The sequence below is a fragment of the Balaenoptera acutorostrata genome, chromosome 2, assembly GCF_949987535.1.
Source record: "Balaenoptera acutorostrata chromosome 2, mBalAcu1.1, whole genome shotgun sequence".
NCBI classification, from domain to species: Eukaryota; Metazoa; Chordata; class Mammalia; order Artiodactyla; family Balaenopteridae; genus Balaenoptera; species Balaenoptera acutorostrata.
Genome location: NC_080065.1, coordinates 32,647,848 through 32,661,504, shown reverse-complemented (window position 1 = coordinate 32,661,504; position 13,657 = coordinate 32,647,848). Strand labels below are relative to the sequence as shown.

At 38.5% G+C, this 13,657-nt stretch overlaps 1 protein-coding gene across 1 annotated transcript in view; it reads right to left on the bottom strand.

Annotated features, from left to right (window-relative positions):
* The window catches only part of SPEF2 (sperm flagellar 2), a 175,147-nt gene that overhangs the window by 42,856 nt on the left and 118,634 nt on the right, over positions 1 to 13,657 (bottom strand). Inside the window, 3 exon segments of the mRNA XM_057540876.1 lie at positions 8,192 to 8,421; positions 11,121 to 11,259; positions 13,256 to 13,384. Coding sequence (XP_057396859.1) covers positions 8,192 to 8,421; positions 11,121 to 11,259; positions 13,256 to 13,384 — 498 coding nt within the window.

Here is a 13,657-nt window from a genome sequence, read left to right as displayed (position 1 = left end):
TATAGTGTCCAGTCTTACATTTAGGTCTTTAATCCATTTTGAGTTTATTTTTGTCTGTGGTGTTAGGGAGTGTTCTAATTACATTCTTTTACATGTAGCTGTCCAGTATTCCCAGCACCACTTATTGAAGAGACTATCTTTTCTCCATTGTATATCCTTGCATCCTTTGTCATAGATTAGTTGACCATAGGTGCATGGGTTTATCTCTGGGCTTTCTATCCTGTTCCATTGATCTATATGTCTGTTTTTGTGCCAGTACCATATTGTCTTGATTACTGTAGCTTTGTAGTATAGTTTGAAGTCAGGGAGTCTGATTCCTCCAGCTCTGTTTTTTTCCCTCAAGATTGCTTTGGCTATTCGGGGTCTTTTGTGTCTCCATACAAATTTTAAGATTTTTCGTTCTAGTTCTGTAAAAAATGCCATTGGTAACTTGATAGGGATTACATTGATCTGTACAGTGCTTCGGGTAGTATAGTCATTTTCACAATATTAATTCTTCCCATCCAAGAACATGGTATATCTCTCCCTCTGTTTGAGTCATCTTTGATTTCTTTCATCAGTGTCTTATAGTTTTCTGAGTACAGGTCTTCTACCTCCTTAGATAGGTTTATTCCTAGGTATTTTATTTTTTTGGTTGCAATGGTGAATGGCATTGTTTCCTTAATTTCTCTTTCTGATCTTTCATTGTTAGTGTATAGGAATGCAAGTGATTTCTGTGCATTAATTTTGTATCCTGCAATTTTACCAAATTGATTGATTAGCTCTATTAGTTTTCTGGTGGCATCTTTAGGATTCTCTATGTATAGTATCATGTCATCTGCAAACAGTGATGGTTTTACTTCTTCTTTTCCAATTTGTATTCCTTTTATTTCTTTTTCTTCTCTGATTGCCATGGCTAGGACTTCCAAAACTATGTTGAATAAGAGTGGCGAGAGTGGTCATCCTTGTCTTGTTCCTGATCTTAGAGGAAATGCTTTTAGTTTTTCACCATTGAGAATGATGTTTGCTCTGGGTTTGTCATATATGACATTTATTATGAAGTAGGTTCCCTCTATGCCCACTTTCTGGAGAATTTTTGTCATAAATGGGTGTCGAATTTTGTCAAAAGCTTTTTCTGCATCTATTGAGATGATCATATGGTTTTTATTCTTCAATTTGTTAATATGGTGTATCACATTGATTGATTTGCGTATATTGAAGAATCCTTGCATCCCTGGGATAAATCCCACTTGATCGTTGTGTATGATCCTTTTAATGCGCTGTTGGATTCTGTTTGCTAGTATTTTGTTGAGGATTTTTGCATCTATGTTCATCAGTGATATTGGTCTGTAATTTTCTTTTTATGTAGTATCTTTGTCTGGTTTTGGTATCAGGGTGATGGTGGCCTTGTAGAATGAGTTTGGGAGTATTCCTTCCTCTGCAATTTTTTGGAAGAGTTTGAGAAGGACGGGTGTTAGCTCTTTTCTAAATGTTTGATAGAATTCACCTCTGAAGCCATCTGGTCCTGGACTTTTGTTTGTTGGAAGATTTTTAATCAGCATTTCAATTTCATTACTTGTGATTGGTCTGTTCATATTTTCTGTTTCTTCCTGGTTCAGTCTTGGAAGGTTATACCTTTCTAAGAATTTGTTCATTTCTTTCAGGTTGTCATTTTATTGGCATAGAGTTGCTTGTAGTAGTCTCTTAGGATGTTTTGCATTTCTGCAGTGTCCGTTGTAACTTCTTTTTCATTTCTAATTTTATTGATTTGAGTCCTCTCCCTCTTTTTCTTGATGAGTCTGGTTAATGGTTTATCAATTTTGTTTATCTTCTCAAAGAACAAGCCTTTAGTTGTATTGATCTTTGCTATTGTTTTCTTTGTTTCTATTTTATTTATTTCTGTTCTGATCTTTATGATTTCTTTCCTTCTACTAACTTTGGGTTTTGTTTGTTCTTCTTTCTCTAGTTCCTTTAGGTCTAAGATTAGATTATTTGAGATTTTTTTTGTTTCTTGAGGTAGGATTGTATTGCTATAAACTTCCCTCTTAGAACTGCTTTTGCTGCATCCCATAGGTTTTGGATCATCGTGTTTTCGTTGTCATTTGTCTGCAGATATTTTTTGATTTCCTCTTTGATTTCTTCAGTGATCTCTTGGTTATTTAGTAGTGTATTGTTTACCCTCCATGTGTTTGTGTTTTTTACATTTTTTTCCCTGTAATTTATTTCTAATCTCATAGTGTTGTGGTCGGAAAATATGCTTGATATGATTTTAATTTTCTTAAATTTACTGAGGCTTGATTTATGACCCAAGATGTGATCTATCCTTGAGAATGTTCCATGTGCACTTGAGAAGAAAGTGTAATCTCTTGTTTTTGGACGGAATGTCCTATAAATATCAATTAAATCTATCTGGTCTACTGTGTCATTTAAAGCTTTTGTTTCCTTTTTAATTTTCTGTCTGGATGATCTGTCCATTGGTATAAGTGAGATGTTAAAGTCTCCCACTATTATTGCCTTACTGTCGATTTCCTCTTTTATAGCTGTTGGCATTTGCCTTATGTATTGAGGTGTTCCTATGTTGGGTGCATATATATTTATAATTGTTATATCTTCTTCTTGGATTGATCCCTTGATCATTATGTAGTGTCCTTCCTTGTCTCTTGTAATGTTCTTTATTTTAAAGTCTATTTAATCTGATATGAGTATTGCTACTCCAGCTTTCTTTCGATTTTCATTTGCATGGAATATTCCATTCCCTCACTTTCAGTCTGTATGTGTCCCTAGGTCTGAAGTGGGTCTCTTGGAGACAGCGTATATATGGTTCTTGTCTTTGTATCCATTCAGAGAGCCTGTGTCTTTTAGTTGGAGCATTTAATCCATTCACATGTAAGGTAATTATCGATATGTATGTTCCTATGACCATTTTCTTAATTGTTTTGGGTTTGTTTTTGTACGTCCCTTTCTTCTCTTGTGTTTCCCACGTAGAGAAGTTCCTTAGTGTTTGTTGTAGAGCTGGTTTGGTGGTGCTGAATTCTCTTAGTTTTTGCTTGCCTGTAAAGCTTTTGATTTCTCCATCGAGTCTGAATGAGATCCTTGCTGAGTAGAGTAATCTTGGTTGTAGGTTCTTTCCTTTCATCACTTTAAATATATCATGCCACTCCCTTCTGGCTTGTAGAGTTTCTGCTGAGAAATCAGCTGTTAATCTTATGGGAGTTCCCTTGTATGTTATTTGTTGTTTTTCCCTTGTTGCTTTTAATAATTTTTCTTTGTCTTTAATTTTTGTCAATTTGATTACTATGTGTCTTGGCATGTTTCTCTTTGGGTTTGTCCTGCCTGGGACTCTCTGCGCTTCCTGGACTTTGGTGGCTATTTCTTTTCCCATGTTAGGGAAGTTTTCAACTATACTCTCTTCAAATATTTCCTCAGGTCCTTTCTCTCTCGCTTCTCCTTCTGGGACCCCTATAATGTGAATGTTGGTGCGTTTAATACTGTCCCAGAAGTCTCTTAGGCTGTCTCCATTTCTTTTCATTCTTTTTTCTTTATTCTCTTCCACAGCTATGAATTCCTCAATTCTGTCTTCCAGGTCACTTATGTATTCTTCTGCTTCAGTTATTCTACTATTGAGTCCTTCTAGTGTATTTTTCATTTCAGTTATTGTATTGTTTATCTTTGTTTGTTTGTTCTTTAATTCTTCTAGGTGTTTATTCTTTAATTCTAGGTCTAGGTCTTTGTTCAACATTTCTTGCATCTTCTCAATCTTTGCCTCCATTCTTTTTCCAAGGTCCTGGATCATCTTCACTATCATTATTCTGAATTCTTTTTCTGGAAGGTTGCCTATCTCCACTTCATTTAGTTGTTTTTCTTGGGTTTTATCTTATTCCTTCATCTGGTACATAGTTTTCTGCCTTTTCATTTTGTCTATCTTTCTGTGCCTGTGTTTTTTGTTCCACAGGCTGCAGGACTGTAGTTCTTCTTCCTTCTGCTGTCTGCCCTCTGGTGGATGAGGCTATCTAAGAGGCTTGTGCATGCTTCCTGATGGGAGGGACTGGTGGTGGGTAGAGCTGGGTGTTGCTCTGGTGGGCAGAGCTCAGTAAAACTTTAATCCGCTTGTCTGCTGATGGGTGGGGCTGAGTTCCCTCCTTGTTGGTTGTTTGGCCTGAGGCAACCCAGCACTGGAGGCTACAGGATATTTGGTGGGGCTAATGGTGGACTCCAGGAGGGCTCACGCCAAGGAGTACTTCCCAGATATTCTGCTGCCCGTGTCCTTGTCCCCACGGTGAGCCACAGCCACCCTCCACCTCCACAGGAGACCCACCAAAACTAGCAGGTAGGTCTGGTTCCATCTCCTATGGGGTCACTGCTCCTTTCCCCTGGTTCCTGATGTGCACATTACTTTATGTGTGCCCTCCAAGAGTGGAGTCTCTGTTTCCCCCAGCCCTGTTGAAGTCCTGCAGTCAAATCCTGCTACCTCTCAAAGCCTGATTCTCTGGGAATTCCTCCTCCTGCTGCCGGACCCCCAGGTTGGCAAGCCTGACGTGGGGCTCAGAACCTTCACTCCAAGGGGTAGACTTCTGTGGTATAATTGTTCTCCAGTTTGTGAATCACCCACCCAGCAGTTATGGGATTTGAGTTTATTGTGATTGTGCCCCTCCTACCATCTCACTGCAGCTTCTCCTTTGTCTTTGGATGTGGGGTATCTTTTTTGGTGAGTTCCAGTGTCTTCCTGTCAATGATTGTTCAGCAGTTAGTTGTGATTCCGGTGTTCTCACAAGGTGGAGTGAGTGCATGTCCTTCTGCTCTACCATCTTGAACCAATCTTCTCCATTAATATCTTGATACTAGTTACTCACAAGAATGTATTCAGTCACTTGTTTTAATGAAAGATTATCCATTTCCCTGAATAATTTTGTTTATGTAGCATAATTAGAGGGAACAAAATATAACTTAATCACATTGATACTCCTTGTAGATTTGCTAAAAAAAAAAATCTTACTTTGGGCTTAGTATTATAATGATTGTTATATGCAAATATGTATGTTGTTTCCTAGAAAAAAATTCATCTATTCACCATACTTTAATATATTTTAGTGAGCTTGAAGTTTGCATCTTAAATATCATAGGTTAAATTGAAATATGTGAAACAGTGTAAGAAAATGCTCACATTTCTTGGCTTAGAAATAACAGCAATTTTCAAGTTCAAGCAGGAAGTTCTATAGGATTCCACATTTAGAAATGTACTACTTGTAGCCAGTTGCTCTATACTTTCAAAACTGTTATTACTTCAACTAAGATCGTCTTTTGAAATTGTAGATTTATAGGGTAAATATGATATGATGTATCATAAAAGATTGCTTTCTAATTCTTGGAAGGAATATGACAAACACTTCATGTAAAAGATGGATTGGTGTGTATCCTTTAACAAGAATGAAGAAGAAAGACGCAAGTCAGAGGATGTTTTTGGGGCCAGGGGAACTGGGAGAAGGAGTGAGTGGTAATCATTGGACTTCCTCAGGCAGGGGTAACATTAACATTTGCTGCCTGACTTCTAAGATGTCAGCAGAGAACCTCTAATTCTGTGACTCTGGGATCCAGAAAATGGAATTATTATTACTTTGCCTTCCCTTTATACATTAGAAAAATGATGACAATGAATATTATTTCTATTGATAGATCCCCTGGTACTGTGCTAAGTATTTTACATGTATTTAAAAAGTGCCATACGCAATATATATATTTTCAAATAGTATAACTGAGCCAATAACAAAGAAAAGGGTTTAAACTCTTTGCTTATAGACCATAACTCATTTTGTACCATCAAGATCCCCAAATCCCACAGTATTGTACAGCTTTGTCAATTCTGTGTTAATTACAACAATTATTCTTAAATCTGGATAATTCTCTAGCTTGGGTGGCTGGAGGTTGTTCCCCAGACAGAACTGACCTCTGCATCTGTTTTCCTGCAGTTCATGCAACTGGGGAGGGAGAAGCAGAGAGGCCCCTGACCCTCCCTCAAACATCCATACTCAAGCCACAAACCTACACATTTTCTGGTGACTGTTCCCCCAACTTTAAATACCCTCTGTGTCCTTGACATCCAGTCACTCTTTACTTCTTTCAATTCCTCCCTCCAAGGTGTTTTTCCACACAATTTTCCTGACCAACCTCATTGCACACTGATTCTCCTTTTCTTTGCATTCTTGAGCACTTTTATCAAGTTCAGATTCTGTTCCAGAGGAGAACCTAAATAGAAGTTTATATTTTCTTCTTCTTTGCTTGCCTTTTCAAATTACACTCTAAGTCCCTAGGGCAAGTGGTTTTCCTTTTACACCTACTTTAAAAATATATATATATATATATACATATATATATATACATAACTATCACCCTTCTCCTTTACCTCCCTTTCTTTCTTCTCCCTTCCTTCCTCTTCCTACCATACTTTGAAAGCTGTTGTATGCTACCAAACTCTGAAAATAGATAAATGTATCAGTTGACATCTTTTAGTCTCAACGGTTTCTAGAGTTAATCTTCTAAGACATACGTTATGTCAAGTTATAACTGATATTTGTAATTTATGTTTAAACTTTTAGTTGAAATGCAAACTCTGATTTTGAGGTTGGATCCAAGAATGTATTTCAATTATTGCCATGAATACTAAGGTCCTTTCTGAAAGGGATTATGAGTGGTTGATAATTTTCCACCTACTCAAATGCCCCCCAAAACTTTAAATTTTGACCAGCTTCTAGTCACGCTAGTTTAGGATTAAAGCAAATTATACTTCATATACTTCTTCTTATTTTATATGTAAACAATATGGATAAAATGAAGAGCAAAAGCAACTTTGAAGAAGGAAATACGTAATAAAAAGACATTGTAAGCCCACACAAAGGGAAAGAGGATGGAATCTACCTGACTGAAGGACTGAAGGGATTTCATGAGCTGGGTTTATACAACTGAGATTTTTTCCTGTACTGGCTGATGGCCATATTTTTTTGACCAGCTGCTTCCTGCCTAAATGCTGCCAACCTGAGTTGGTGTTCATCCACTGTTGTAGTGTGTGCCTTTATATCTTGGAGGTGTAGGCCCACTCAAGCTGATTAGATGAGGTGACACTTGCTAGGGTAGGGGTCTACCCAGGGAAATGGTTACACCTGTTTCACCCACTGGGCTTAGCAAGGAAGTCTTCAGACTTAAAGTAAAGTAATACTCCTTTGACTAATGAGATCTAATGTGGTTTTCTGGGAATACTGAACTTTAAAAAAATAAGTGAAGTATAACCATTATGAAAGTGAAATTGTGTTAATACTAGACAAATGTCAGTTGACTACTCTCTAGGGAAAAGTGATGATTTTCCAGTAAGTAGGAGATGTTAGAAGATAAACCTCTTTATGAGAGACAACTTAGTTTAGTGAGAAGGGGCAAAACCTTTGAACCTGAAGAGTCCTGATTGATATGTGACCATAGGCAAGTTCTCAACTGCTTGTGACTCAGTATCCTGACCTATAACGTGGAGATGATAATCCTACATGTTCTGTCAGAATTACTTGTGCTATCAACTGATGGAATTCATTGATGAATATCTATAAGTAGAAAGATCCCAAATTAAAAAAAAAAAGCCTGTGTAGATGCTACAGAGCCATAATAATAAAATGTGAAGGAAATCAAGAATTTGTGTGCAGAAAATAACATGTACACTTACATGTGAACAGATTAATTAATTAATCAATCAAGCAAATATGTGTTGACAAACGTTCTGCTCTTGGTCTATGAAACACTGAGGGAAAAGGCAAATATAAAATGGAAATTCTCTAGTCCCTGGTCTCCCTTCCCAGACTAGTGGGGGAGACAGAAACACAAACTCAGAATCCCAGTACAAAACTTAAACTAGAAGTATGTACAAAGATGGTCTCTCAACTGCCAGACGGAGTAATACTCAAATTTACCCACCTTCCAGCCAGGGGCAGGGAGGGCAGGAGAGGAGAATTACCAGGGATGAGGATCACCGCACTGCCTATGTATTAGCCACTGTCTTGCTCTGTTTAATTCAGATCTATGTTGTATGAAGCAAATATGAGATAAATTAGAATGAATCAAGGGCTTGTTTTAGTGCCACACAATCCCAGAGGGCTGTTTTACTTGTGGACAGGGGATTGCCATCCTGGTTAATCTTAACCTTATTTTGTGCTCTTTTCATAATAATTACTTTTCCTACCTTTGGGTGCTATCTCTAAGAACTGATCCCGAAGATTGCCAAGCTGTTCGATGGTCAGGGTGCCATTTTCTTCCCTTTCTACAGGTGGAGGGCGTATCGGAGGAGATAGGTCTGGAAAGACTTTTATATCGCCGTTAATGCAGAAATCTTCTTGGTCTAAATAAAGTGCATTCTGAATTTTGGTTGATGTTTCAATGTGATAGCGAGCTACCTCAGTTAATTTTTCCACACTGAAAGTGGAAAAATGAATAGGGTTATCCTCATTAAAAATTCTATCAGATTAATAGTGTTTGCTTATTAGATATACACACAGAGTTAACACATTAGAAAATTTGGCTAAGCTAGAAAATTCAATCCGCATGATTAAAAAATTCTAATTTCTCCTCAAAGCCATTTGTAAAAAGTCAGGGTATAAATAAATAAATGTAGATTAGAAATAAAATACATGCTCATTCAGGGCTAAGAGTTACACATTTTATACAAATCTGAGGAAAAAGTGACTCCACTAAAATGGTTTTATTAGTATTGGAACATATTTTACTAGATAAACGACTATGTCAATAGATATATTCATTTTAAGTATGAACCAGAATAAGGTTATATGACAGAAAAGCCTGTAAAATATGACTGTTAGAATAACACATTTATTTGGAATCGGGACAAATTGTATGTAAAGTGAGTCAAATTTGATAATGGCTGTCTAGAAAAGTGGCTTTTCTCTAACTTTATATCAAGGAGTTTGATGTTATCGAAGACACATTTGACAAAGTGTATTCTGACGAGATAACCCATTGAAATTGCTTTGTTATCTTCACAGAGAATAACAATTCCCAGCTAAATCACGTGGTATAAGCAGCAGTAGTTCGGAGCCTTGTAGTGCAGTGGGAAGAGCCCTGGAAGCTGAGCTCTCACTGCAGACCCCTCTCCAGCCATGGGTCCTTGGGAAGTGACTCAAGCTCTCTGATTTCCTCATCTTTGCAATGGAGCCAAAAACACACGACTCCATACCTTATGGTAATTCATGTGAAATCACATGGGGCATAGATTTAGGCTGTACTGGGGATTATAGTTATGGCCTTAATTAAAGGTCACTTTAAAGGCCAGAGAAATATTATACATAAGTACAATATCACTGTACTACAGAAAGAATCTTATTTATATCTTGCAATAAAGATTGAACATGGCAGAAAAATGCACATTTAATCTGCTTTTATATAACTCTGGAACACCAAATATTTGTATACTGAAAATTAAAAAAAAATATTAGTCACTTTCTTTCAAAAGACAGTCTGCAATTTAATTCCAGCATACTGTTTTGTGAGTGCCCATATAGTCTGTATTATCCAGGTACTTTTGGTTTGATGGTGTTTACGTGCTGGAAGCAAAGGAAAAGGGTACTGGAGAGCTACAGAGCTTGTAGCCCTGAGTGAGGAGGGACTCCAAATGTAGACACCCAGCCAGAGCCAGCACAGCGAAATCAGTGCGCCATCTAGTGGACGGTTACCAAGAGTAACCTTCTCAGAAAGGGCGGGCGGGGAGGGGGGCTAGGGAAATCCCATGAAAATGGAAAGTGGGATTTGAAGTTCAAAGGGATCTGCTAGGTCTCACTGTTCTTTTTTTTCTTATCACTGGAGAATTTTTGCAAGAACCAAAAGAGAAAGCATAGCTGGACAGTCCTAGGTTTTAATTTTTTGTGGCCATATTCAGAGGTCAGATGTATATATCTGACCTCACACACACGCAGAAAATAAATCTGAGAAATATGAGTTCATCTGATTAAAAAAAAGAAACTTGGCCATGTGCCTCTTGATGTGACCACAAGGATGGGTGCTATGAGCCCTAAGAATGAAGAAGATATGCTTTCATTTGTAGGCAGCAGGCAGAGAACAGAACTGAACATCACTGCTTCACAATGCTGATGAGTAACTGACAAATTATTTTAAGCACTACTGCAGTGAGGTTACCAGGCCAAGGTGTGTGTGTGTGTGTGTGTGTGTGTGTGTGTGTGTGTGTGTGTTTTACTATAGAGCAACAGATACAAACAACTAGGCTGAGGATTTTACAACAGAACTTTCATTTTGAGACAAGGACTGGAGAAAACAAACCCTAACAACTGTCTTCTAGCTGGCCGATGTTGCTTCTGAGAATACTTGCCATTTGTATACTATGTATGCCACAACTTTCAAATTTTCAGTAAATGTTTATTGCAAACTGTAGTGTATCACAGAATCTAGATCTAGTAGAAACCTTTAAAATAGCCTGGTTGGAGTGTTTTCTTTTACAGATGAGGCCTGTGGGGCCCGAAGTGGTTAGGAATGCTGTAATATGTGGACAAGGAGAGATTCCCCATCTCCTGGACCATCAGGTTTCCTGACTCTCCGTTGAGGGCTGTTTCCGCCCTGCTGAGCTGCCTCTTTATGCCTTTCAGGGGAGAATTAAGAGGATGAGACCTGCTGTCCCTCACTAGCAATGAGGATCTGGAAAGCCTTTGGAACCCAATAGAAAAGTAGAACTGGCTGTCACAAGGGAATCGGCCTAACGAGTAAAACATTCCTGTGAATGACTTCATCTCCCACTCATTGGCCCTGACTAATAAGAAGTCTGGCATTAGAAAGATATGAAACATTATACTACTTCTAAAAAATATTTTAAAATTGCTTATAGTTTTACCTTGTAAACTAAGGTCCTCACTGAGCAGTGTGAAAACCAAATTTATAAATAATGTGCAATAGCGCCCTTTGATACATGACTTACTAATGTTAAAAAGAGGCAACACAAATGCATATGTGGCTTCCTAAAAGGTCAAAATTTCTATTTGTAAATATAATTCAAGTTTGTAAACACCTTAAAAATCTTTGTCAATTTTGGTCTTCAGGAATTAACAAAGTAAATATTTTAAAATATTTTAAAAAGTCACACAGTACTTTACCTGGCCATTTCTTTCAAGTACCTCTCACCGAGCCACTTTTCCATGAGTTTATATACATCAACTGCCTTTGTTACTAACTCTTCCAGGAAAGCCAATGCTTTTACCTTGATCAGTTCAAGTCTGAACTGTGCAGCTATCTCTATTTAAAAAGAGAAACAAACATTTTTTACATGTTTTATATGTCATGCATTTTCTGATTAGCCAAATTCAATTTTAAACCAATTACGCTTTAGTCTGTGAAACTTTAGGCATACACTTGATATACCAGTATGGATAACTAATACCCTATCCATCTCAGAAACAAAACAATGCGTGGTTAGAGTCGTTTGACAGATTATTTAAACCAAAACTATAATTCAGCTTTACACGTAATTGCACTTTATTGCAATATACCCTTTGATAAATTGGAATGGGAAAACACAAATAGATAATTTCTGAATTTCAAAAAGGGGGAGGGTACTAAGTCCCTGGATCTTCTGTCTCAGAACCTTGGGAAGCCGACGCCATCATCCTTCTCAGCACAGGTGACAGGAGTGTGAAGCCCATGGTCCCAGCGCCCATTGATGTTCTGGGCACACAGTGAGGTCTGTGGATTTTCCTCTAAAATATCTGTCCAATCTTTCTTCCTTGCTTTTTCTATCACCGCGTTTGGGCACTGCTTTATGTCTTGCCTCAGCTACAGCAACCGCCTCTGTCCTGCTTTCTCCAAGTTCCTTTCCCCACCTCAAACCCAAATCTACTACCACCCGCTCCAGCTCACCTGCACACGTGCTCACAGGTGCTTTCTGCTCAGAATTCTTCACTAGCTCCCAGTCGCCATAAGGGAAATGTAACTTTCTGGGCAGGGCCTATGTGACCCTCCACCTCCCTGATCACTCCTTCCCAGAATGTGCCTCAGACTCCGCAGCTACTCCCCACCAGTCACCTAGCTTTCCTCCCCAATCCCTGCCCCCCCGCCTCCCCCCATCCCCTGTGCACATTTCCCACATTCTTCCAGTTCTGCTCAAGCATGAATTCATCTGCTCGGAAGTCTTTCTTGACTCCCGCCATGCTTCCTTTGTCCTGTCCGTCTAACCCCAATATCACAACATATTATAAGTGATTGTTTGCATTTCTCTTCCTCTAGATGGGGTTTTATTTTTGTTTGTTGTTTTGTGTTTGTATATGTATATGTGTATATTTCTTTCAACTACTACAGGACCTGGCACATAGTAGAAACTCAGTAAACCTTTACTGTATAAATGAGTGAATTTAGCTACACTAGGGACCACGTATGGAATGAACTGAAGGATGAAGCATACTTAGCTACTGAAAGCAGACGTGGGGACGGGCAACGGGACAAGCATGTGTCCTGACTTCTTGTGCTCAACATCCTTCAGATTTTACTCTTGGAATTATGAAAGCAGGTGGTAGGAGGATGGAGAAAGGGAGAAAAGGAGAGAAGCAAGGGGTGGAAAGCATCTTTAGTAGTCAATTGTCATTGAGTAGTTAATGGGTCCCAGCTTACCCAATGCTGCATTTTTATGGTTTTGACATCTAGTATATTGACCATGGTTTCTTTCCAATTAGGATACTTTGGCTCAATTTCTTGATCTTTTCAAATTCCATTTTGAATTTATTATAAGACAACTGGAAGAGCCAGAAGGAGACTATGTCTTGTAAAATTGTTGCTCTCTTTAGAGAACGAGGCCCTTGAACATTATTGATCCATGACAGGCTCTTCTGTGGTCCCTGTTCCCAAGAACTCACTTTCAGGACCTGTTAGCCTTTAGTCAGGGTTTACTTTCCTAATGAGAGGCCTAATAGAAGAACCTCTTTAGGTAGCCCCAAGCTTTCTTTCAGCCTGTAAAATCACACCAAGTCTAAAATACTGCTTTTGTTTCTTTTCTTTGAGATTTTAATTACTTCTGGTGCTCTCCTAACCTCTTCCCAAATTCCCTTTTTGAGATCCCAGCAGACAATCATACGACAGTCAGATCTAGTCTTCATACGTTCACATGAAAACAGCCAACTGAATGTTGTACTTTTCAGTTAGTTTGCTTTGTGTCCTCATAGACAAAAGCCAGCCAGGGGCTGTTTGCCTACTGGTCTGTTTTCTACTTAAAAATATCGTCTTAGTTCTTTCCGATTGCTACCTTCAAACTGCAGGGCAGCAAGATGCTCTTCCTTTATTCTGAGCCTCAGTTTGTTTTTTATTTCCATTTCTTCAGCCTCCTCTGCTGTTACTATTACAGGAGCGGTTTCTGCCATAGGTGGGGATTTACCTGAAAGGGCAATGAAACGTGCTGAGTTACCTGCCAACATACAAGTGTACACGAAGGGACTTGGATAAAATGAGTACAAAGTGGAGTGTGTAGGGCTATACACTTCTGGTGATTTGGAAAGGAGACACCCCGGTCCAGACAGTGTGAGTGATGAAATATTGATAATCTTTCCTTGAGAATTCTCCATGTGGTGTCTGTCTGGACACATATAATAATACCCCATTCGTCTAGCATCATGGAAAAATGAGGTGTGTGGCTCGTGCAGACCGGGTT